Here is a 24,639-nt window from a genome sequence, read left to right on the forward strand (position 1 = left end):
TGAGGCCCAGCTGCCCTCCAGGCCCTAACCTGCCCAGCCCCCTGTGTCCAGTCCCTCTGGGCTGGTGCCTCATCCTCAGGCTCCTGATGTCTACTAAGTCTCACCTGCTTGACTGAGGACAGGGGACAGAGCTTTAGTCAGGTGTTTATTTCCTGAAGTTTCTTAAATTCATAACAGACTTTAAAGCCAATAACTTACTTAGAAGCCTTTCTTTAATTAAATTGAGGTTGACTAAAATAAGCATAACGTGTTAGTTTCTTATTTTATTTCCATTGATAATTAGCTAGTGAGAAAGACTAGTTCTTTGTTTTGGTTTTTGAATCTTCTGGTTTCCTCTGATGGAATATTCATTTATGGACCTGCTTTTATCAATAAAAACATTATATTAGTCAAAAATTTAAGATTAAGACTTGCAGTATTATAAAATCAATTAGAAGTAATAAATTTAGTTACTTTGTAGTTAATCTCTTCTAAGTTTAAAATGATGCGTGGCCTTTGATTTGTTGGGGCAGCTATCTACCATATGCCTGACCTGAAGAGCCTGTCAACTTAGGCTTATGGGGCAGCCTTGCATTAATGTAGGATGAGTTACTGCTGTTGGGAGCAGGGTGCTCACGTCATTTCATGCCTCTTGGGGTGGTGGTGCCTTCACATCTTGTCTGCTCATGCATTCAACCACGTGGGGCACTGGACATGTCTCCATCTTTCTATGAGCATTTCTGGACACACTCTTCCTCTTCATGTATATTGGTCCTCGTGGCCCTTCCTGGGCCATTACCCCAGAAACAGCTCCACCTCTTTTAGGCACTGTTCAGATGGCTTTCACAGAGCCTTCCCAGACTTCAGGACTGTCCTGGTCCCTGTTTTTAAGACAGTCTTTATTGTTGAGTTTTGTTTTGTTTCTGTAGTTGTTTATGAAAAAGTACTCATTTTAAACCTTGAAAAGATTAATAAATGTAACTAATAATCTTGGATCTGAGCGAACCTCGTCCTATGCTCATCTTGGTGGTGTCAAGACACTGCAGTGAGTATAGTGCAGGCCCCCATACTCAGATGGAAGCCAGATAATGTGCTTGATGTGAAGAGACTGTTGTTTGTGGGGTGGGCGCCTGGGGTCAGGGTTTTCCCCACTTGGAAAGATTTAGTTTTAGATCCCAAGGAAAAGCATTGCACTGAGATGAGGTGATTGGGAAGAGATGAGGGAGGGACAGTCTCATGGGACAAGTCCTGTGGATTTAGGGCTAGAACACTATAAATGTGTTAGTCTGTTTCCACTAAGACAATCCATTCTACCTTCTGTTTTTGAGGCCATGGGAGAGCAGGTGAAGGAAACCTGTATTTGGTCAGTGGGTATGACTTAAGAACATGGGGATTGGCTGAGTAGGAGGTTTGAAGTTTCGGAGTAAAGAATGTGGAGCATGGGACAGAGGGTGGGCAAAGACGAGTAACAGAGTTGGTGTGTGCCTCCGAGAGACCCCGGAGTATGGGCTGTGGGCTGAGGCTGGCAGCCCAGTGGTTGTTCTCTGGAGACATTACAGCCTGGAGACATTACAGCCATGTAACAAGAGAAGGGCTGCCGAGGTCAGGCTGAAGCTAGGGATGGGGGGAATGGACAAATGACAGAGACTGCGTCTTGGACTAGGTGAGGCCCTGCAGCGTGACCCCTTAGCCTTGATGACTGGGTTGGGACAATGGTCGGCAATTGCAAGGCCAGGCTGTCATTCACAAAGACTTCTTCTCTGTCTTTGATCATTTTGGGTTTTTCGTCTGTGTAATTTCAAACTTGAAGAAATTGTGAAGTTAATACAAAGCTCATGGTTGTCCTTCATCACATTTTCCACTCATTAAATGTTCTACTGCATTGGCTTTTTCCTCCTCTCTGTGTGTATCCTTGTGTTTGTCCTGAATGCTTCAAATGTAAGTCGTGGATATGATGTCTCTTTACCTACCCCTAAGCTCTTTAGTCTGTGTTTCCTAAAAAACAAAGACATTATCAGAATCTAAAAAATAATACTGATACATCTCATGTATAGATCTCACTCAGATTTCACCAGTTGTCCTAATAATGTCCTTTATTAGCACCCATACTCCTAATGGGCAGTGAGAGGAGAGCGGGAAAGGGGCATCTACAATATTCTCACACCTCCCTGATAGGAAACTTGAGGCTCAAAGAGAAGGCATGGAAAGGAATGTCTGGGGAAAACAGCGACGTAAAAGAGGCTGAGGACACTGTCAAACAGCGACGTAAAAGAGGCTGAGGACACTGTCAGTGCACAGCTACAAAGTAGCGTGGACAGATGAGATTAACTGGGGGTGCCATTGGCGCCATCCATGTTTATGGTATTGAAGCTGTGTGTTTATGTACATGCATATCTTTATATACATTTCACACACTTTCTGCATCCAGAAAGGCTTTCCTATGACTTACAGTGAGAAAGAGGTAAACAGTAACTTTGTTAAAATGTAATAGGAAGCCACGTAGAGGAAATAGCAGGTATTCGAATCAAAAAGGCTATTTGTTGTTGCAGCTAAACTGAGTGCTAGAGTCTTTGTTGCCAAGAAAACCAGGAAAGATCGTGAGAAAAACAGCCTGTTTCCAAGACAGTTTTTTTTTTTTTTCTGATTCATAATTTTTAAAGGAACATCTAGCCAGGGGCTAGTGATAGAGGGAGTTATTGTTTCATGGATTTGCAGAATGAAAAGAGTTGTGAGGATGGATGGTGGGGATGGCTGTACAACACTGAGTGTACTCAATGCCACTGCACTAATGGTAAATTTACTAATGGTAAATTTCATGTCATGTATATTTTACAATTTAAAAAAAATATGAAATAAAAATAAAAGAGATGTATAACATGGATATTTTGGCAAAGAACATTATATATTGAGCATAGTCTTTTCCACAGAAATGTTTTTCATACAACAGTGGGGAGACTTTCTCTGTATTTGCTGTTTCTTGCATCAAGCCCTGATTAAAACTCAGTAAGACCATTGTATTTAAGATTTGTGGCTCTCAAACAATTGCAAAGGGTGTTGTTTTGTCCTTGCAAATATTGACAGTCTAATGAAATAAAGTTTTTACATCATTCTTTTAAATAGATCTGATTGGATCTAAATACCACAGAGATTTAACATCTACTCTTCACTTACCTTGAAATTCATTTCCTTCTTACTAATACTACATAATTTTACCATGACATATGAGTTCTGTGCCTCAATTTCCCCACTCTCAAAGGGGACAGTGATGGTTCCTCATTAGAGTTGCTATGATTACATGAGGATCCAGTGCATATAAATGCTTAGACCAGTGGCTGGCACCTAGCAAGCACCTAAGTTTTTCTGTTCGGGATTTTTATTGAAAGTACTTCTTTTAATCAACCGGATGGAACTTCCTCCTTTACCCATTATTCATGTTCCTGTGGATTAATATTAATTATTAAAATAACAAGCTAGGACTTTGCACCTACTCTGATTCTGGCTTTTGTTGACTTAGATTTTAAGTCCTGAGAAAACTTCCAGGTGGAACTGGAAAGAGCTTTGTGAGGTATGTCACAATTCTCCAAACTCCTTTTGAACTATCTGCCAAGGATGACATAGGAACCTCTCACCAGAAGTTATTTTTAGTGGTCAGCTGGCAACTTGATTAGATTATTCTTCAATTTTTTTTTGCTGAATGCAGAGAATTGAGAAGTGTTGGGCTTGAAGAGGACTTAATGACCAGGTTCTTAGTGGTTAATCTCTCATTTTCTCACCCTAAACATTATCTGTGGTTGTGCCTTTGCTTAATGCCCTAGAGTTGTCGCAGGCGCTCTGCACACAGTAAGGTAAGTAAGGGCAAGAAGATTAGTAGAAAAAAGGTAAGTTGGACACCTGGTGGTTCTTAGGCAGAAAGTACGCATAGATATGGTAGATTTAGAAATTGACTTCCTGTCAGCTGCTCAGACCAGGGCCTGTAGACACGCATGCTGAAGGCTGCAGCTTTAGTTCTCATTCTGGGGTACCTTCCTACTTAGTTCCCGTACATTCATCTGCCACTGCCGGAGCCCCTTGTGCAGAGGATTCACATGACACTCGCCCTTCATCAAAGGAGTAATCTGGACCTAGGATCTGCCTAATGGGTATCCTGTCTTGAATTAAAATAAATAAATCATATAAATTTTGTACTTATAATGTGTTTTCAGGACTTAAGCATTTCACAGGAGTGAAGTATTAAAAATCACTGACCAAACTGGTTTGTAGTATGTATAAATTTAGTGTGCTGTTTTTAATGACTCTAATATCAAACATGCTGATCAGCCCAGGTGATGATTCGGTGTTTATTTGTAATTGGCATTATCCAGTGAAAATAGAAAAGCTGAGTAAGAAATCTGTATACACCTCCTTAGCTTGTGTCACCCAGATCTCCTCAGAACCTGAACAGGTTGTGTATGTGACTGGTGACCACTGCATCCTGACTCCAGAACCCCTCTGTCCACCCCTGCAGGTATATGGTTCAGTGGCCCGGAGCACGGATACTGCGTCGTCAGGAGCTGGACGCCTTCCTGGCTCAGGCATTGTCTCCCAAACTGTATGAGCCCGATCAGCTGCAGGAGCTCAAGGTAACTGATGCCTCCTTCTTTGTCCTGGAGCCTTGCTCTGGAGCTCATGGGACAGCTCACCTCACTGGTGCACCACACTAGTAATGCTAAGGATGCAAACTTGAGAGCCTTCAGGGCAAAGGGAATTTCCTTCCCGGCTGTGGAAACAGTCAACTCTACTTTTGTCCGACAAAGATTTTCCCTTGTTTACCAGTGGGTGTTTATTCTTGTTTTTCACATCAGGAAATAAACTTGCCTTTTATTTCAGGTTGGGATCCCAAATCCTGGGAGGGCTTGGTCCTAAGAGTTTCCTAACATCTGGCCAGGATCTTTTTCTTATTTCATTCTGATGTTCCTAATTACAACGTTCGTTTTCTCTAAAAAGTAGTCTTTGTCCTCCTAGTATTGTAAATCCCTTTTAAAAAACCACTTGAAGAATATACCATCATTCCTGTGCCCTTTTAGTTAGCATTTAACATCGTATTCTTTTTAATTTTCCCTTCCAGTGATTCCTTTTTGTTCTTTAATTGTTTTGACAATATTAATTTTCTCCACGTTGTCACCTGATTTTTCAGTGTGCTTATCTTTCCAGTGCACTTTTATTAGTTGCTGTGTTCGCATGGCTGTACTTGCTTTCTAATTTCTACGCTAAATTTTAGAAAGTTCAAGACTTTTGAGAGTTAGCTGAATTAGTAGATCTGCCTTTTCTTTTTAATATATAGGGTTTTGATTTTTTCTTTGCCATTGGTTATTTATTTATTTATTTATTTTACAAAGTTTGATTTGTAATCAGGTACTCTCTTTTGACAAAATCGCCTTCACTTTTAGATCTTTTTGCCATTCTTTACGAAGGCGTTCTTTCCCTGCAGAGGAGTTTTAGGCTTGCTTTATAGATTTTCAGTATTGTGCAGTTGGGGCTCAATAAGTTTCCGGTTTCCCCTAAATTATTGAGCTAAATTCAGTAATTTGGTATTGAGTGACCATCGACTGTGGGGAGCCCATGTCGTTTATGGTCACCATAGACTTCTGATGACTTTGAAACAAGCTAAATAAGACAACAAAACAGGAGAGTCTACCTCAAATTGTGTTCTTTACTATATAGATTAAGCCTTTCTGTTAGACAGAAATTATTATTTTTTAATGGTTTTGAATTTAAGTTTTTGTACAAGAATATTTGGCCGGGTGTCCCGAGAGGCTGGTACTAAGCTTAGGCTCTCCCTCCCGTGTCCTACAGTGTGGTGCCATCACCACCATCTTCATCACCAGACTGTGCTCAGGGGTGTTGTAAATACTTTTATTAGAGTGTGGTGCCATCCCTCTACCTCTACTTCCTGTTTCTCTTATTTAGATTATTACATCAGTATTGACATCCCAGTTCTGAAAATCAGACCGCCAGGTATCAGGTATGCCCACCAAGCCTTATTCACCATCAAGTTGCTTTTACTCCAAGTTCATCTTTTCTCCCATATCCTTTTCATTTTTGGATCAACACATAGGATATAACTTTTGAGACAGTTACACTCTAAGCTTTCATTTTGGTTCTTTTGAGGTCTTAATACTTTCATGGTTTTCTCCTGATTCTTCATCCAAAGCTAGGTATTTCTAGAGCTATGTTAGGAAGTACAGGTACTTCAGGCCCACCCCGTCCCTTCGGCTCTTCTGGTCTGGAGATCTGTGTCCCCTTCACCAAGGGCAGCCTGCATGCCAGCACTCCATTCATGAACAGCATAGATTCTGAAAGAACCAGAAGGAAAAATAACAGCTTTCCTTGGGTGGAGAGGTAGTTGGATTTTTAAGATTAAAGATCCTCTCAGCTATGAGATCGAGAACTGATAAGAATTATCATTATTTAAATGCTACAAAAATCCCTATGTGGAGCTGAGGAGGGGGTCTCAAAATTCAATGATAGAAAAGTAAATTTTAAAATTGCTTTTTTCTTTAACCTAAAAGTTGTTTAATATATCAAAAGCAATGACGATACTTTTCTATAAAACACCATTTCAGTATGTAGGATATAGTCAACTCTTGATATTTGGTGTTGTTTTAGGGGCCGTTATCCAGTTTGTGGATTGCCCAGACCCTGTTTTTCTTCTCCCACTTCTATTATGTGCTTTGAGAAAAAAGAGGAAAAGAGAAAGAAAAGACCCAATTCTAATAATTTGGCCTCTGGTTGGCTTTTCTGATGGGAGGTTTGGTGAGAAAAGATGTTGAAACCGTTAGTTAAGATGACTTTATAAGAGTTTCATCTGGGTTGTGCTCTGTCCACCGGCTGTGACCATGAACAATTGAGTGTTCTGTGTGGCTCCTTGAGGACCTAGGGCAGTGACTGACGCCCCTTCCTCTGGTATATTTTTTATGTGCTTCTAGGTTACCAGCATGAATGTAATTACTGAGGTAGAATCAGCACTGACACTGGAGGAGGGTGGGTAAAGGACGAGGAGAAGAACCTTTGTACAGTTTCAGTATTTGTCCAGTTTTGTTCTCCTTGCTCTTGACATTCCTGTAATTGCCTTAATTCTTCTAACAGTTTTACATGCCAAATGCAGAATATAAAAGATGGAAAACGAAGAGCTTTAAAGACAGTCTTAGGGGCTGCAGCCTGTCTGTGGTGCCTATAGGTAAATAGGACAGATCATAGTAAGAATCTGCTGCCCTGTAATTAGAAGTCAGACAAAGTCACCTTACTGGAGTTTGGTTCTTAAGCTAATTGGGCAGAGTTTAAGTTCCATATCTGTATTTCCTATAAAGACAGAAAATTTTGTCAACATTAATCTAGTTGACAAACTTTGAATGATTTATCTTACTTGGTATAAGATAATGAGGTTGGAGTGTAAATATTTCAGCAATTTCTGTTGTCAAGGGTTTAGTTTCTCGTGCTGCCAGTTACCAGTTTTGTGACCTGGAGTGTTCTGTGACTCAGTTTCTCTATCTATAAAATGGATTACTAAGAGCAGTACCTGTATGATATGATTGTTGAAATCTAAATGAGATGATACATGTAAAAATACTTAGAGCAGTGCCTGATACATATTTATTAAAGTTCCTTATAAATATCAGATAGCATTCTTTGTATAATTAACATTTAGGGACAGACATATAAATTGCTATGTAATTTTTAAAAAATCTTCAAATGAGGCAAAATCTACACAGAAATTGAGATTTTATTCTCATTATTTAGATAACTTTTAAGAATTTTTCTTTGTTAAATCAATGGTAATTGTCATTACCAAAATAGACTTGGAAATCACTTTTTAAACCCATAAAAACACACTTCCTTAACAAATGATGAGGCCATTTAAAATAAATAATATGTGTAGGCTTCTCCATTCCTCCTGTCAGCTCACAAGGAGCTTACTCATTCTGAATAGGGTGCTTCTGTGCTCCACACACCGGCTGTCCTTTCTTAACCTTAGCTCTCAGAGAACTGTCTGCCCAGAGTGGTTTTGAGCTATATTAGTCAAATAAGGGTTTGTTGTTGATATGACCAATACTACTAGTGACTAAGAAATGACAGCAGCTTCATCTTTCTCCAGAAGGCTACTGCTGGCACCTGTCATAGCTTTGGGTAATGAGCAGACATCTTTAGAGCAGCACAAGCACCATCATCGCCTTTCTCTCAGCCTTGATTTGGACCCAGAGGCTGTGACCAGCAGAAAGAGAGCAGCTAGAGGCTAGGCTGCTGAGCCCCTGCAGAGGGGCCAGGTGGGGGCAGGGTGGGTGTCTGCATAGATAGCCCCCAAGCTGGGTTGAGTGTTGCTGCTGTGCCATGTTCCCAGAGTGTCAGCTTTTAGGGAGGGTAAACACCCGTGTTCTGCCTGAAGACTCTCAGAGGAGAAGGCAGGTTTCATTTTCTCTCTGCAGCGCAGAAACAGGAATCAGCTGAATTTGTTTTCTGTTTGACCCTCTCTTTCTCCACTTTCTGCTCATCTAATTCCATCACCTGACCCCACCTGCCCTCAACTGAACATGTTTAGTTCCTCTTTCTAACACTGTATGAGTAAAACAGGAGCCAATGGGGTGGGCCGGGAGGGGTAGACAGACTTCTCCAGGTTTAGGATGTTCTGAACTGCATTGACTTAAAATTCAAAACAAAACAAAAAAAGGTTGGAAAATGCAGTGTTAGCTGATAATGGGGATTGACAGCACAAAGCAGAAGATATTTATAAATTCCTCAGTATTTCCACTGGAATGACCTTTTTTCTTTATAATGAAAAGCCAGTTTACCTGCCGCAGTTAGGCATTGCTTAGGTTGATACCCTGAAAAGACTGCATTCTTTAGACACTATCACCTTAGAAAATAAGCATGCCAGGTGGGAAGACAGAAACCAGGACAGCTAAAACTCAGTCCTGGATAATCCACAAACTAGGTCCTTCACAGACAGATAATCAAGAGTTGACTGTATTTTTAAGTTCCTCACCCTGCACATCAGATGCTAGGAGAGAGGGCTGTGTGCACACAGGAGGGCTCCAGCAGAGACCCTGGGATACAGTCTCTAGGTTCTGATAGTCTGCATGGTTCAGATACAATGTTTTTGTTGTTGTGTTCTTTCATTTATAAGCTATCCATTTCTCCTAAAACATTTTGACAGTGTCATTAATAAGTTGCTATCTTAAAACATTAACATATAAAATAATGTAAACAAAGTACAAGTTTTATAATGAAATTATACCAAGTAATTTTTTAATATAACTACTTGAAAAATGCATAATCTTATTAGAATGTTCCTTTTTACAATCTTTCTGTTAATATACTACCAGTGTATAGAATCTGAAGTGAAAATTTTATTTCATAAATGAATTGTGGGCTTAATCGCTGAGACTATTAATAATTTGTTACTTTATCATGTGTCAACCTTAAATACAGTATTACTTTAGACTTGTATAACACTTCACAAATTCCAAACTGAAATATTTCAGTATATTTATAAAACAGTCTCTTAAATTTAAATTTGTTAAATAACATAAAAAGTCTTTGTGTTGAGACCAGTGCTAGGTCCTTATACAGTGTTGATTGACATAACTGCTTAGGATGTCTGGTTCAGGGATATCCTGGTTAACCATGGAGAGTTATAGTCAGATATTGTGAGAACTGGGTACTGCAGTACTCTTACTCCATAGAAATCACTCTTTTCCATTTAAAGATTGAGAACCTCGACCCTCGAGGCATTCAGCTGTCAGCTCTCTTCATGAGTGGCGTAGACATGGCCCTGTTTGCCAACGACGCATGTGGCCAGCCTGTGCCCTGGGAACACTGCTGTCCTTGGATGTATTTTGATGGGAAGCTCTTCCAGTCTAAACTCCTCAAAGCAAGCCGGGAAAAGACCCCACTCATCGACCTCTGTGATGGTCAGGTCAGTTTCAGGAACACAGGCTGTTAGGGGTGGGGGAGGAGGGGCTGGCTGCCTCCACCCGGAGGGAATAACACTTACTGGCTAATTGGTCATCTTTCATACAGAATTTATAATGATGCCATGCTACAGGATTCTGTTTTCGATTGGGCCCAGCCCCATGCGTGAGTCAATGTCAGTTCAGTGCCCACATGAGCCAAAGACTAGGTACATACTATACTCTATTCTCATTTTTCACAGTAATTGTGTTCTATAAATTTGCCTCAGACAATGAATTAGCAGATACTGAACCTCTGTTCATGGGGGAAACACAAGGTTAGGTTCCTGTGATCCCGCAGTCACAACATCTTTGTTATTTGATCAAGACATAACCTTGTTTATGTGTGTTTCTGTTTAAAGACATCTTAATAAATATATATTGTTAATTTGCTCACATTGAACTCAGGGCCAGCAGCACTATAACTCAGCCTGAACAAAGCTCATCTAACACATGTATTTTCTCCATAAGGCACATCATAGCCTGGCACTTGGGAACACAGACATTACTTAGCACTGTGCTTGGAGCCATGTCAAAAGCAATTTCACCCACAAAAACTGGAAAAATGTGGCACTAAGTAGATGGCAAACAGGACAATTGTTTACAGTATAAAAGCTGAGGTAAAGGCAGAGTTTCACCCTTTTCAACCTCAGCTGGCAACTCAAACTATCCCCCTGCTCTGTGCATGTCTGCAAATGACCATGAGATCGCCGAGTATTGATTTTATGGTTACAAATACGTTTTAGCAAGTAGGTGAATTAGCAGATGTGGAGCTTATGAATAATGAGGCTCGACTGTGCTTTATAATTCTAATTAAAATTAAAAATAAAGTAGGTTATCAGGTTATTTTGTCCTATTGCATAAAAGAGGCTCGCATTATCTTCAAGCTTTTAAACTTTAGACTAGAAAACATGCAGTCTCTTAAAGACTGATTTACAGAGTAAGCAGATTTTCACATTCTCTGGTTAAAGATTGGTTGTACACAAGACATTCCAGTTGAATGTTTTAAATGTTATGAACTTTGTTCAGGCTGAGTTATAGTGCTGCTGGCCCTGAGTTCAGTGGAATTTGACATACGCAAGTTGTACAACACATGTTTGTAGAGGTTATGATGTTTTCCATGATGTAACTAACGTGAAATGACAGGATGGTCATCTCGGAGTCAGGTCAGGTCCTGTCCAGAAGAGAGAGTTTCAGGTTTCCCTTAGGAAGCATCTATCAGTATGTGCCTTATTTCCCTTTCTAAAATGCAGTGAATACCTGCCCTAATACTAAGTGAATAGGAAAGTAAACTCTAAAGATGTGAACTAGTAGGCATTATTTACCAAGCAGTACATGAGCGGGAGGAAGGATGGTTGGGAATGTGGTCTGTCTGGACTTAGCCATTGATTTTGAGCCCCAAACCCACAGTTACAATTAATAACTTTTATAGTAAATGTTTCTCACCTGAAGATATGTGCAGATAGTAGGAATTCATGTTTATGAGATCAAGTGGTATCTTAATTTTTTTGCATTTTTGCTTTTGCGGTCATGTTTACATTCTGCAGACAAGTACTGTGGAACAGACTGATGGGTAAATAACTAGACATGGCACAGCAGTCGATTTATCATTTCTATCCTATTTATTCCAATTCAACTGAAACCTTGTGAATCACGTTTTCACATGCCAGTGCTTGACTTGCAGGCCGAGCAAGCTGCCAAGGTAGAAAAGATGCGGCAGAGCATTCTGGAAGGGCTGAACTTCTCCCGGCAGAGCCTTCCACTCCCCTTCCCGCCGCCCTCGGCACTGCCTTTCTACCCCGCCTCTGTGTACCCTCGGCACTTCGGGCCCGTACCCCCGGCTCAGGGCCGGGGTCGAGGCTTTGCAGGTGAGTGTGTCTACCACTATAGGTAGGGCCTTGTTGCTTTGGGGAGACAGATGTGCACACAGTTTGCAGGCCACTTTAGTGGGCCATATCTTGCCGTGTTGAGATCTTTAATTAACTGTCAAGCTTAGTTATGAAGTTCGTAGCAACAACTCTTAATGTCAGAAGGGAGCAACCTTGATCCCAGAAGAGATTCTAGGAAAGGGAGAGAGGGAGCTGCAAAAGCTGTTGTAGAGATGAGATTTTAAAATTAGTCAGTCTTGCTGAAAATTCTGCTTATGCTTATGATTTAAAATTTTCTCTCATGTGAGGTTGGGGGAGTCCTCTTCCACTAAGGCCACCTCCCGGCCATGATTGAGCCATGGGATAGTGCCTGGTTGCAGGAGGTTCCTTCAAGATTGGGCGAGATGGCATTTCAGTGTTCTGGTGATGACAAGAGGGGCCGGGAGACCCCCTCCCTGGCAGTTGATGGTGTAAGCACAAAAACTGAAGGAGACGGGGATCACTGTGCTCGAAAGTCCTCCGAGGCTCTTTCCTGAACCTGGTTCCTCACGGCTTCTCCCGTCTCTCTCCACCTGGGTCCCACAGGAGTCTGTGGCTTTGGAGGCCCCTATGGGGAAACTGTAGCAACAGGCGCTTACCGTGCCTTCCGCGTGGCGACGGCAGCAGGACACTGTGGAGCCTTCTCAGGCACTGACGGCAGCAGGACTAGCAAGTCGCAGGGCGGTAATTATGCCATGCCTCCTAGAGCTTCTGTCCGCCAGCAGCTTCCTCACTCCTCTGGCTCTTCTTCCTCCTCTACTGTCCTAACTCTAGTACCACATCCTTTCCATGAGGCTCCTGCCCTGGCATTTGTTTCTGTTCCTCTCCCAGCCCCTGTCTGTCCTCAGGTCTCTACAGCAGCTTTGCTGTGGCCCATCTCTGTCTTCCAGCAGGGCCATCACATGTCCATACACAGCCTTTCTGTGCATCTGATCTCCTGTGATAGAATGGGCTGCCTAGTAATACTCAGTGATATGTCTTTCCTACTTTATTTTCTAACTGCTCCCTCTTGGTAAAGAGGATTATGCATATAGAAGATTCTGAGGCCATAGCAAAATTCCTAGCATAAAAGCTTACCACACTTTGTTTCATGGAAACATTTTAAAAGAAACATCTGATATCAGATATATAAATAAATTAGTTTATTTTAAATTCCCATTGCTTCTCCTCTTGTTTGTATTAAGCTTGCAAAGGAGAAAAAAAGCCTTAATAACATTTAGTTTTGAAATAATGTCTTGTTATTTTGCTGTAATTTGAAGCCTGTGATTTGTGGCTTTGTCATAAATCCTGCATTTTGGGACTGCTGATCTAAACCTGGCCATCAAGTCTGCATTACAGGGTTAGGTTATTCAAATATATTTTTAAATAACTTTGAGGATAGGCAAACCTTTCTCTCTTGACCAGCAATGATTTTCCAGCTCAGTTACTTGGGCGCTTAAAGAGGCTTGTGAGAGAAATCTGCGTAGCTGTGAGACTCACAGACAAATGCAGCCCCTCTGTGGCCGCAGGAGCATTTCTCCCTTACCCACTGGATTTGCATGCCCCTTTTCTGCCTCCCCTGAGTTCTCTCTGCTGTCTGGCACTTTTCTTCCAGTTCCTGCATCATGTATTGCAAAGTGATACGTGCTCTCTGCTGCATGATCTGCTTTAGCTCCTTGCAGCCCTGGCCTGGAAACTCATGCTGGCCTACAATTGGGATAAAATGATGGGGGTGAGGGGGTTCCAAGGGTGAAATGAGAGAAGGAACCTGCTTTCTAATTTCCCCAAACTGTATCTGGAACTCAGATCTGTGCTGTCCAGTGTAGTAGTCACTTGGCCACATGTGGCCCTTGAGCACCTGAGCAGCGTATGGGGAAAAAATGCAAAATATCTCATTAATAGTTTTTTTATATCTATTATATGTTAAAATAATATTATTTTGGATATATTGAGTTAAATGAAATAGATATTGTTAAAACATTTCATATGTTTCTTTGTACTTTGATAACATGGCTACTAGAAAATGTAAGGCCTGTCATAGATTTTGTTGGACAGCACTGCCTGGCTGTTGAGTCACCATGGCTGACACCTAGACAGTGGAGAGTTTCTTACAGTCTATTCCATCTTCCTGAGAATGAGATGCTTGAGGTTCTGTTTTGTTTTTATCAGAAGTTTTTGCTATCAGTTAAATATTTGAGAATTTTCTTAGGTAAGTCAGAAAACCTTAGAACATGCAAGCTACCGGTAATTAGTTAGTGAATACAGTGAATTTGTGACCCAGCATAAGGGAATGCTAATTTAACAGTACAATAAAAAATAACAGGATAGGTTTACTGATTAATTTCCACAGTGTTTGGTTAAGGTAGTAAACTTGGAAGTAAATGCCCAAAGAGAAGATAATATAGTAGAAGGCATGCCATATGCACTAAGGACAATACTTGGTGGAACATATTTCTATTTTGCACACTTTGTAGTTGTAACCTATTTCAGTTGTCATGGGTTCTTTGAATAGCCAACACATTTGTCTTACTTTCAGGTATATATTTAACAACAGTTAAAAACATTAAAATCAAATAATGTGCACGTAAATACATAATAAACAAGAAGTCTTCACAAAGTAAGAGAAAGGGCTTCATAAAAAATATAAACCACAACTGAAAAGAAAATGCTTGCCTGTTTCTCTTTGTTATTCTTAGTTCTAGGATTGTAAGCAGGACTTTTTGGTTTATTTTTCATGTAGGAATCCAACCTATACCTTCTCAGGGAGGGAAGCTAGAAATAGCTGGCACCGTGGTTGGCCACTGGGCTGGGAGCAGACGGGGCCGTGGAGGCCGTGGGCCTTTCCCCCTACAAGTTGTTTCTGTCGGAGGACCAGCAAGAGGGTAAGTGCTGAACAATGAAAATGTATTCATATAAATTAAAAAACAGCCTCTCACTTGCTTTTTTCTGTTATGAGTTTACTAGAAACATTTTTATATCATCATTAAATACTCTTTTTCGATATCATTCTTAGTGGTTACATAGGATTGCATTATATATAGCATTGTATAGTTATTTAAATCATTAAGTAATTATCCACACATTATTCAATTAACCATTTTTTAATGTTTAAAACAATAGCAAGTTTGAAGTGCATTAATTTTCAAATTGCATCCATCAGAAATGGACCAAAAAATAAGATTGATTTCTTGGAATAAATCTTTGGTATGACCATGATTTAATCAACTCAGTGCTTCCTATGGCATAAGATTAGATAACTTTAAATCCATTTGCTATTATTTTAAATGCTTTAAATGCTGTCTGTAACAGATTCAGGTCTTTCTGCTTTTGTCCTCTTTTATTCATTCAGGCGTCCAAGAGGAGTTATTTCTACCCCAGTGATCAGAACATTTGGAAGAGGTGGAAGGTACTATGGCAGAGGTTATAAAAACCAGGGTGCGATTCAGGTAATAACACAACATAATGCTGGTGCTGGTTCATTCCTGAATGCCTTGTTTCCTGGGCTAGTGTTTCTGTGCCAGTGCCCAGGGGGTGTTGAGATGTTTCTGTGGGGCCTCTAACATGATGGTGGCATGTGGTGCTCACCAGCTCTAAGTCCCTCAACTCAAATCAATTCCTTGAGGTTTGTACTCGTGTTCGTAGCTGCTCGTACGAATTTACTGAGAATAATCCAAGGCTGTTAATGGTGTTTATAATATAAAACATTATTTAGGTAAGTAGCATTTAGGCTTTAAAAAGGAAATTGCGATTTCTGGTGCTGGGAAAGAACCTCTATACTTTCCTTCTCCTGGACCATCTTGACTAACACTTCCTGAAAGGATCAGTTCCAGAGGAAACAAGTTATGTGCCCGTCTTTAGGAAAGAACTAGAGTTTTCTCTCTTTTGGATATACCATTTTAGGATCTGGATCCTGATGTATTTCCCCTTGAGAATGATCATTTTAAAATACCAGTCAGTCCTAACACTGTAATATGTCGTCTGACTTCTTGAATTATGATATTTAATCAAAGTATGCAGTTTTTTCGGTGCTGTCCATGTGAACATTAACGGGAGTACACCGTTGCAACTCCTATAATAACCCATATTTGGAAACTTAATTGGCCAAGATAAAATAAAACTGCCTTTACCAGTTTTGAACTACGTCAAACAAGTCAAGTACAGAGGCAGTCCTTCCCTTGAAAGTGGTGTGCAGGCAGCCCTTCTTTGTAGCACAGCATCTGGCAAGGGGGAAGGACTTGGCTCAATCTACCCTCCACCCATGCCCATCCCACCCTGACCTTCCTCTACCTTCACACAGAAGCCATTTTGAACCAAAGGTACTTTTGGCCTCTCAACAGGTTTAGGAGGAGAAGGAGAATGCCAACCTTATTGGAGCTCCAGCCTAGAGCCCGTCTTGTAAAAATGGACTTCGTGGTGTGTTATTGTCATCCTTGGTGGATATGAGGGCCTTTCCTGAGCTGGTAGTAGGAAATGTGTCCTCATGTTGCTTAAATACTTTAATTTTAATATAAAACATATATACTCAAACTCACACAAAACAAATCTGTAGCTTAATGAGTTATAAGGCAAATACCCACGTGCCATCAATATGTGTTAGATAGCCATACTGAGAGCCCTTCACACTTGATCCCAACGCCTTCTTCTTCTTCCCTCCACCAAAAATAACCAGGACCCAGAATTGACACTATTCTCAGTTATCTCATCCTGCCTGTCGTTTTATCATTCATGTGTGTGTCCCTAGACGTGGTAGAGTTTCGTTCATTTTTAGTTTGCTACGTCTTTAGGTCTCCCTCACTTTCTTGTCCTTCACTTTATCTGTTGAAGGACAACTCAGGCATTTTGTGACAGACTTTCGGATCCTGCTGAGTGCACATTCATGGCGTGGTTCTCTGTGTGCCTCTGTTCAAGTCTTTTTTGCACGCTGGTGGCTAGGTCAGGGTACTCCCTCATTCTCGGGTTTGTGGTAAGGCTGGAGTGGAACTGCATGCTTTTGTGTCTACTTGTCTGTTTTTATGTGTTGGACCCACTGGTGCCTCAATGACTAGACTCATTCATTGACTAGGGGTTGTAGAACAAAGATGTTCTCAACCCATCATTTATTTTTCTTCATTTATTGGGGTATTTTTATAGAGATGCTTCCCTTTGCAACCTATTTAGCGTTCTAGTATTACAGCCCTTACAGGAAAGGCAAGGTCAGTGTGGTGCTGCGGTCACCTTGTCCATCCTAGGCCATTGGACCCTTTGCTGTGACCTTGGGTCCTTAGTAGCTTCCTCTCTAGGGTGTCATCTAGCCCAGCAGACCCACAACACTCTTAGTTTCTTGGTTTCTTTAGCAAGAAATGGCTTTTCAAGACCACAGTGTGAGCACTGATGTGCTCTGAGTGCCATGGTGTCAGTCACTGTTCATGTTGCCCTGTGTACACAGACACAGCTTCATTTCTTCATACATGAACGTGCACACACACACATACATGCTTATTTTATATGCATTTTTAAAATAGAATCCTCATGAATTCACACTGACGTTTCCAATTTAAACTGAGGACTACGGTGCCTTCATTCGGCCTCTGCATTGTTACTTCTGTACCAAGTTACTGCTGCTGGGCTTTTCCTGTGGAGAGGGGAAGGTATGTGCAAGCATATTGCGTATGCTGTGCGTACACACATATACATGTAGGCTGCTGCTTTTTTCCCCCCCAGTGAAATAACTCAAGAGTTTATATTGACTCTTGATTCATATTTAGGACAGAAGTTTAACTTAACCTTTAACTGTTTATATCTATTCTGTCCTTCCTTCCATCTTGAGAATCTTGGTTCCTAAGAACCCAGGAGGATGATTAACTTAGAATGTCCCATAAATCGTCATTTGCTTCATCCCATGTTGTACACACAGGCGGCTCAAAACAACTCATTGCCATCACCAGCACCATCACTGAGGACAGGGTAAATGTTGGCATATGCTTTTCCTTATTCTCGCATTTTAAAAATATGGCTGTGCTCTTACTGTCTGCATTGTACAAGCATATGGCAGTGACTAGCATCACTCTCCCTTCAGCCTCATCTGCCCAGGTTCCCTACATCTCTGCATCCCACGCCTCACCAGCCCGTGTGTGCAGGTCCACTTTATCCTTCTGAAACTCTTTTTTTAGTAGATTCCTCAGAGAGGACTTATGGAAAGAATATTCATTTGAAAATAGTTGTTTTCCTAATATAGGCATAACTCGGAGATGTTGCAGGTTCAGTTCCAGACCACCACAATAAAGCAAGTTGTAATCTTTTTGCTGGTAGAGGGTCTTGTCTTCAATTTGTAAAAACATAACATCTGTGAAGCATTGTAAAGCAAGGTATGTCTGTACTTGAAAGCATTGACTCATATCTGCCCCTCAAGTATGTTATATTGGTGATGTCATTTTCTTCTGTTATAAAGTTTTGCTGTCAAAGACCAATAATAATCTAATTGTCTTTCCCTTTGAAGTCATTTGCTGTTTTGGCCTAAATGCCCAAATTGTTTTTGTTTTTCCCTCAAAGTTTTGTGATACACCCTGCTTGCTGGTTGCTCTGGTCAGTGTACTTGGTACAGAACACGCTCTTTCCGAAGGCAATTTCAAATCTTGTTTTACATCAGAAAGTTTTCTTGAATTATTAGTTTTTCATTTCTGTTCTTTTTCTTTGCTTGTTTTAATCTCTGGTGTTCTTTTTATGCTAGTCCTTCTGGGTCAGCCTGTAGTGTTTGTCATACCCTCGATTCCTTTTTATATCTTCTTTTAATTTACCTGTTTAAAGTGTATAATTCAATTCAGTCTTTCCTCAAGGTCCTGCAATAGTTACCCAGTAATTCTGGAACATTCATTACCCCAGGAAGAAACCCCTTACTCATGAGCAGTTATTCCCTCTCCCCAGCCCCCCATCCCAACAACCACAGATCTGCTTTTTGTCTTGGTGGACTTGCCCTCTGTACCTTTCTTGTAAATGCACTTCTTCGTTCCTTTTTATTGCCGAGTAATATTCTATTGTGTGGTTGGACCATGCTTTGTTTATCTGTTCATCAGTTGAAGTTAATAGACATTTGGGTTTTTTTTTTTTTTTTTGTCTGTTTGGCTGTTATGAATAATGCTGCTATGAACATATATGTACAAGTTTGGGTTTTCTCTCCAGTTTGAGATATAATCAATACATGTAATGTTAAATTAGTTTCAGGTATACAACATCATGATTTCAGTATTTGTATATATTACAAAATGATCACCACATTGTCTAGTTAACCTCTGTCACCTCATATAGCTAAAAAATTTTTCTTTTTGTGATGAGAACTTTTAAGATCTACTCTCCTAGCAACCTTCACATACACAGTATTGTTAACAGTAGTCGTGTACAAATTTTTGTGTGGATACATGTTTTTAGTTTTCTTGGGTATATTAGGTAGGAGTAAATTCCTGGATCATGTGGTAATTCAGTTTAACTATTTGAAGAACCAACAAACTTTTCCAGAGTGTCTATACCATTTTCTATTCCCACAAGCAATGTCCAAAGGTTCTGATTCCTTCACATCCTCACCAGTGCTTCTTGGTATATGTCTTTGAGTATAGCTCTCCTAGTAGGTATGAAGTGGTATCAAATGTAGTTTTGATTTGCATTTACCCTATCTTTGTTTATTTCTGATTTTAAAAATTTTCTTTTCATCTTCAAGTATTATAGTGTTTATCTGGTATGTTTCTTCTAGTTTAGTCTTCATATTTAGAATAATCTTTTCTTTTTATTTTGAATTCTTTCCTAAGTTTTTCACCTCATTTTCTACCTTTTCTTGGTTTGATCTGTGCTGCTCCTCCACATCCTGTCCTGTCACAGCCCATTTTGAAATCAGAGGAAGCAGTCTTGGTTGTTATGGACATGCCTTTCTGACATATTTCATTGTCTGTAAGGATGTTGTTCCATCCCTTATTTTCCTGTAATGGTGTCATATGTGGTTTCACCATTGGTACTTTCTGGTGCTCATTTTTAGGTGACATCAGTATTCTTGTATTTTGAGAAGGACCGATAATGGAGGGCAGCTTGCCTCTTGGAATTTCTGACCCATCCCTCTTGTCTCATGTTGCCTTCCTGGTGGGGCCAGTTCTAAGAGGATGTGTGCAGAGGAGGCAGTGCTGCCTTGTGCTTGTGGTCAATTGGTGGCGGGGCGGATGCCTCGCAGTGGCAAAGGCTTATGGTAAGAATTGGCTGTAGAGAGATATAAGCTAGCTCTCCTCGTTCCTCTGGCATCTACCATGCATGCCCCCCTTCCCCCTAAAGAGTGACTGTGAGGAGGTTCCCTAACAAACAGGCCCCTTGACGCAGTTCCTGCAGTAGACATCTGTGAGGGGGCTACTCCGTCTCCACTGGCAATACCACTGCAGGTGTTAGTTTAGTCCAGCAGGTGGACTTCTTCCTGAGAAAGTGAGAGCTTTGAGGTTTGAAAGCAAGTGCTTGAAATCTTCAGTATTATTTTTCTCCTCTTCTTAGCCTGCTTATACTCTTATTTATCTCAAGGTTCCAAGAAAATAACAGTAGTATAGACTTCTGGAAAAGTTTACATTAGTGTTTGAGCTCTAGGATTGAAAACTAAAATGAGAAAACACTGTGGGGCACTGAGCTCAGAGGGGGAACATTGTAACTGCTGGTGTAGAAGAGAGTGTCCCTAATGCAAGAGTGATGGGCACCTCCAGCCCCACTTTGGGCTAAGCAGATGGCCTTTATTTTCAACCAGGCAAACACCTGCATCATCAGAGTGATGAGGAGTAGAAAGCACTAGATGCATAGCCATCTTGTGTTGAAAAGAGGTGCGATGTGGAGCTGCTTACCTCTTCTGGCCTCAGTTTCCTCATCTAAAAATGACCGTTGGAAGGGAAAGACGATTAAGATTTTCTTCAGTAACAAAGCAGTCTCTAACAGTGATTCTCAGCCCTGGCGATATCACCCTTAGAGGACACTGGCTTTGGTTGATTGTCACAGCTTGGCTGAAAGTGCTACTGGCTTCTATGGGCAGAAGCCACCCTACAATGCACAGGACAACCCATGACAGAAATATGAGGTATAAAATGTCATGATGCCAGGTGAAGAAACCTTTAGTGTAAGATGTAAGCAACTGAAAGGTCTCAGTCTGTCTTTACAGTTCCTTAGAGTGAGGCTTTATCTTTCAGGAAATGTGCTGACTCAGTCTCAGTGTTTATTTTTGCCAGATAATTATTTTTAAATCTGTTAGGAGGAGGGGAAGACACTTTCAGAAGAGACAAGCCACAAACGCGTGTAGGATTATCAGTCAGGCTTGTTTCTTGCTAAGGGTTGCCCAGCAATGACTTTGATTTGCTTCATTTCTCCATTTCCCAGTAGAAACCAATATCGCCTGCCTGTTGCAGGCAGATGTGCCAGTCACTGGTCATGTGGGGAGGTGTGTAGTCTGAAATTTCAGAGTAGACTTATTGAGGGGCATCTGTTACTTTAAATGACTTGCTGCTATACAGAAGGCCTAGATAGGGCTCCTCAACTGGGGCTCTCCCTCATCATCAGGATATTAACTACAGGGAAGTTGATGGGTGGGACCTCGTAGTCACCCTCTAGGGAGATGTGGAGGTATACACGGCAGACACAAGAGGAATGAGAAGGAAAGCCAACTTGTATCTCCTCAGTAGCTGCTTTGTTACTGAAGAAGTACAGTACAAACTGCTGAGACAGGAGAAGCTTCTGCCAGATGAAGGTCAATCAGAAGCAAAGAAAGTATGTTATGGTATAGAGAGTGTATACAGAGTGCAGAATAGAATGTATAGAGAGTACATAATCTGAGGTACACAGCCATGCACGATATTTTGTTCTTGAATCTGCAGCAAATGTTATAAGGCCTCAGTTAGCACCCCCTCTCCCACTTTATCAAAAGCTGCCTTATCACTTGTCATCCTTCATTTTAAACAGGGCAAGCCTCCTTATGCTGCTTCAGCAGAGGAAGTGGCCAAAGAACTGAAGTCAAGATCCGGGGAATCCAAGTCCTCTGCCATGTCTTCAGATGGGTCCCTGGCTGAAAATGGAGCGGTGGCTGAGGAGAAGCCAGCTTCCCAGATGAACGGGAGTGCGGGCGACGCCAGGGCCCCCAGCCACTCGGAAAGTGCCTTGAACAATGACTCTAAGACGTGCAATACAAATCCTCACTTAAATGCACTAAGCACAGACAGTGCTTGCCGTGGAGCCGATGCTCTGGAGGCGGCTGTCTTAAAGCAAGAAGAATAAACTTATTTTTTATAGAGGGTGAAGGATGCTGGAAGGATAAGGATTTAGGAATATCTGGAGAGAAAGAGAGCCTACAGTTATGTACATTTTTTCCTTTCCGTAAGAGAAAAATGAGGACTTTGGAAATTCGGATCCCTCTTTGATATCAGAGATTTAAACAACACATTTTTTAGTTTTAACCAGTTGTAGTCAAAATGCTACAATAAAACAAAAAGAGAGAAAGAAAATGAAGAGCATTTGACTCCCACATTTAAAATGAAGTACACACAAAGTTTAAACTGGTTATGACAAAAGCCTGTAGTTGTGTTTCTTGAACTATAAAGAAAACAAATTTTGGCAGTCTTTAAGTATATATAGCTTAAAATATCATTTTTAGCATTCGGCACCATATGTATGCCATTATCTTTGATTTTGCATTACTGTTCACAAGAAAGCTTTAAGGCTTTGATTTTATGATTATGAAAAAAATAAGGCACAACCACAGTTTTTCTTTCTTACTTAAATTTCATCACTGTTGATGTGGTTCTTTTGCGTTAAAAGAAAAAGTGCAACTATCAAAACTAAAAAATTATAGAGTAATATTGCCGTTCTGATTTTAAATATACAGTACATCATACATACTTTACAAGCAAGTTAAATGGACATAAAGTTGAAATCATAGAAGATGCAAATGACCTTTCAAAATCAACACAATGTGTTCTGAAACTTTTCGTGACTTAATACCATGCATCTGTGATCAATGAACTATGTGGTTTTGAATCGGATGTAGACCATTAGTGCTACTACTTGAGCTAAACTTCTGCATGGTTCATAATTTTAAAAGTGTGTAGTTAATATTATGCATGTTATTGTCCTTTCTTCCATTCTTACCAGTATGTGCCCATTTGCAAAACAAAAATGCTAATAATCAGTAATAGTCCTATAAAAGATGTTAACTCTGTTTAGTCATTGACTGATCTTGCTCTAACCTTAAAATTTTGTGATTATTGACCTCTGTTGCATTTATTCTAAAACCCCCCCAAAATTATCTAGCTGTTTCGAATATCAACATTACCCTGGTGTATTCACTGCTGTATGCATTATTGTTCTTTGTTGCTGTTTTATGCCTTCATATTAGCAAAATATGAAATTCCGTGGAAAAAAAAATCCCTTTGATCTTTAAAAAACAAAAAACAAAAAAAAAAAACAACCCCCTTTCTGTAGCAGGAAACAAATTGCTTGTTCTTGAGAACTTTCCCATCAAGAATTTAGTAGAAGCAGGTATACTTATATCATTTTGATGTTTTTGTTAATGTTTCCAAACAATGTACTTTGAAATCAGAATCACTTCTTATTCGTTTTCATATAATTCTCCTGATGCTCTTCATCACACATTAGTGATCAGAAACGAGATGTAATTCCCCAATCCCTGCCCGCAAGACCTGAGTAGGATCTTACTGTAAGTTGAAGGGAGTTTTGCCCTAACTCATGGATTGTGCAAGAATGAACTGCTGTTGGGTTTGACTGATTGTAGATGGGTTGTGGTGTGGTGTATTGAAGGCTATTGAATGCAACTTACAATGCTTAATAAAAATCTTTATTCTTTTAGTATAAAGAATGGTGTGGCTTTAAATTCCTTGTAAAAACATAACGTTTACTGAGGTTTTATTCAAATTGAAACAACTACTTGAGCTGGTCAAATAAATAAGATTTAGAAATATTTTGTTCTTTGTAAGTAATTCTAGGTTTCCAGTTCTAAAGGAACATACATAAATGGTTAGTATGAATATTATGCTGATGTCTGAGTTTCATAGTTATCAAAAAAAAATTCTCTGATAGAGCAGGCTTAGACATTTTTTTCTAAAAAAGAAATGTAATCTTGATTAAACTACTTTTTAAAAAAATCCATACTTCATTCAGATTTGTTTAGTTTTTACCTGATGTTCCTTTTTGTTTGGGGATCCACCACATTACATTTAGTTGTCATCTCTTCAGACTCTCGGACTGTTTTGAGGAGTGCTGATAAGGTATTTTGTTGAATGTTCCTCAGTTGGGATCAGTCTGATGTTTTTCTCATGAGTCAACTGGAGAATATAGTTAATATGACTTATCACTGTTGATTGACCTTGATTATCAGGCTGAGGTTTAGTGCTGTTTAGGTTTCTTCACTGTAAAATTGCCCCACCCTTTTCCATCTGCGCTCTTTGGAAGAGAGTCACTCTGCACTGCCCACACTGTAGGAGTGAGGAGTTATGCTTGAGTATCTAAATTATGCAGTGTTATTGCGCATGGCAGATTTGTCTTTTCCCTCATTTCCCCATACGTTTTTACATTAGTGAGTTCTGAGTGCTTAGCACAGGACAGGGTAGCGGCAGGCTCTGAGTACACTTTACTGGTGGTTTTCTGAGCATCCATTGTAAACCTCTCATGTTCTAACAACCTCAATAGTGCTAAAATAGGAAATGCTACTTTAGGAGCACTGTTCTGGGTGTTTTGGCTCATTTAATCCTCACAGTCCTATCAGGACGACACTATTATAACCACCACTGAGGCTTTTTTTT

At 40.3% G+C, this 24,639-nt stretch overlaps 1 protein-coding gene across 1 annotated transcript in view; it reads left to right on the forward strand.

Moving 5' to 3' along the window:
* The window catches only part of FAM120A (family with sequence similarity 120A), a 103,768-nt gene extending 80,075 nt beyond the window's left edge, over positions 1-23,693 (forward strand). Inside the window, exons 12-18 of the mRNA XM_006903845.3 lie at positions 4,484-4,598; positions 9,719-9,928; positions 11,647-11,830; positions 12,416-12,553; positions 14,589-14,730; positions 15,198-15,294; positions 21,788-23,693. Coding sequence (XP_006903907.1) covers positions 4,484-4,598; positions 9,719-9,928; positions 11,647-11,830; positions 12,416-12,553; positions 14,589-14,730; positions 15,198-15,294; positions 21,788-22,099 — 1,198 coding nt within the window. The 3' untranslated portion in view covers positions 22,100-23,693. The remainder of the gene's footprint in view (positions 1-4,483; positions 4,599-9,718; positions 9,929-11,646; positions 11,831-12,415; positions 12,554-14,588; positions 14,731-15,197; positions 15,295-21,787) is intronic.
* Positions 23,694-24,639: the final 946 nt, after the last annotated feature.

The sequence above is a fragment of the Pteropus alecto genome, unplaced genomic scaffold (assembly GCF_000325575.1).
Source record: "Pteropus alecto unplaced genomic scaffold, ASM32557v1 scaffold260, whole genome shotgun sequence".
NCBI classification, from domain to species: domain Eukaryota; kingdom Metazoa; phylum Chordata; class Mammalia; order Chiroptera; family Pteropodidae; genus Pteropus; species Pteropus alecto.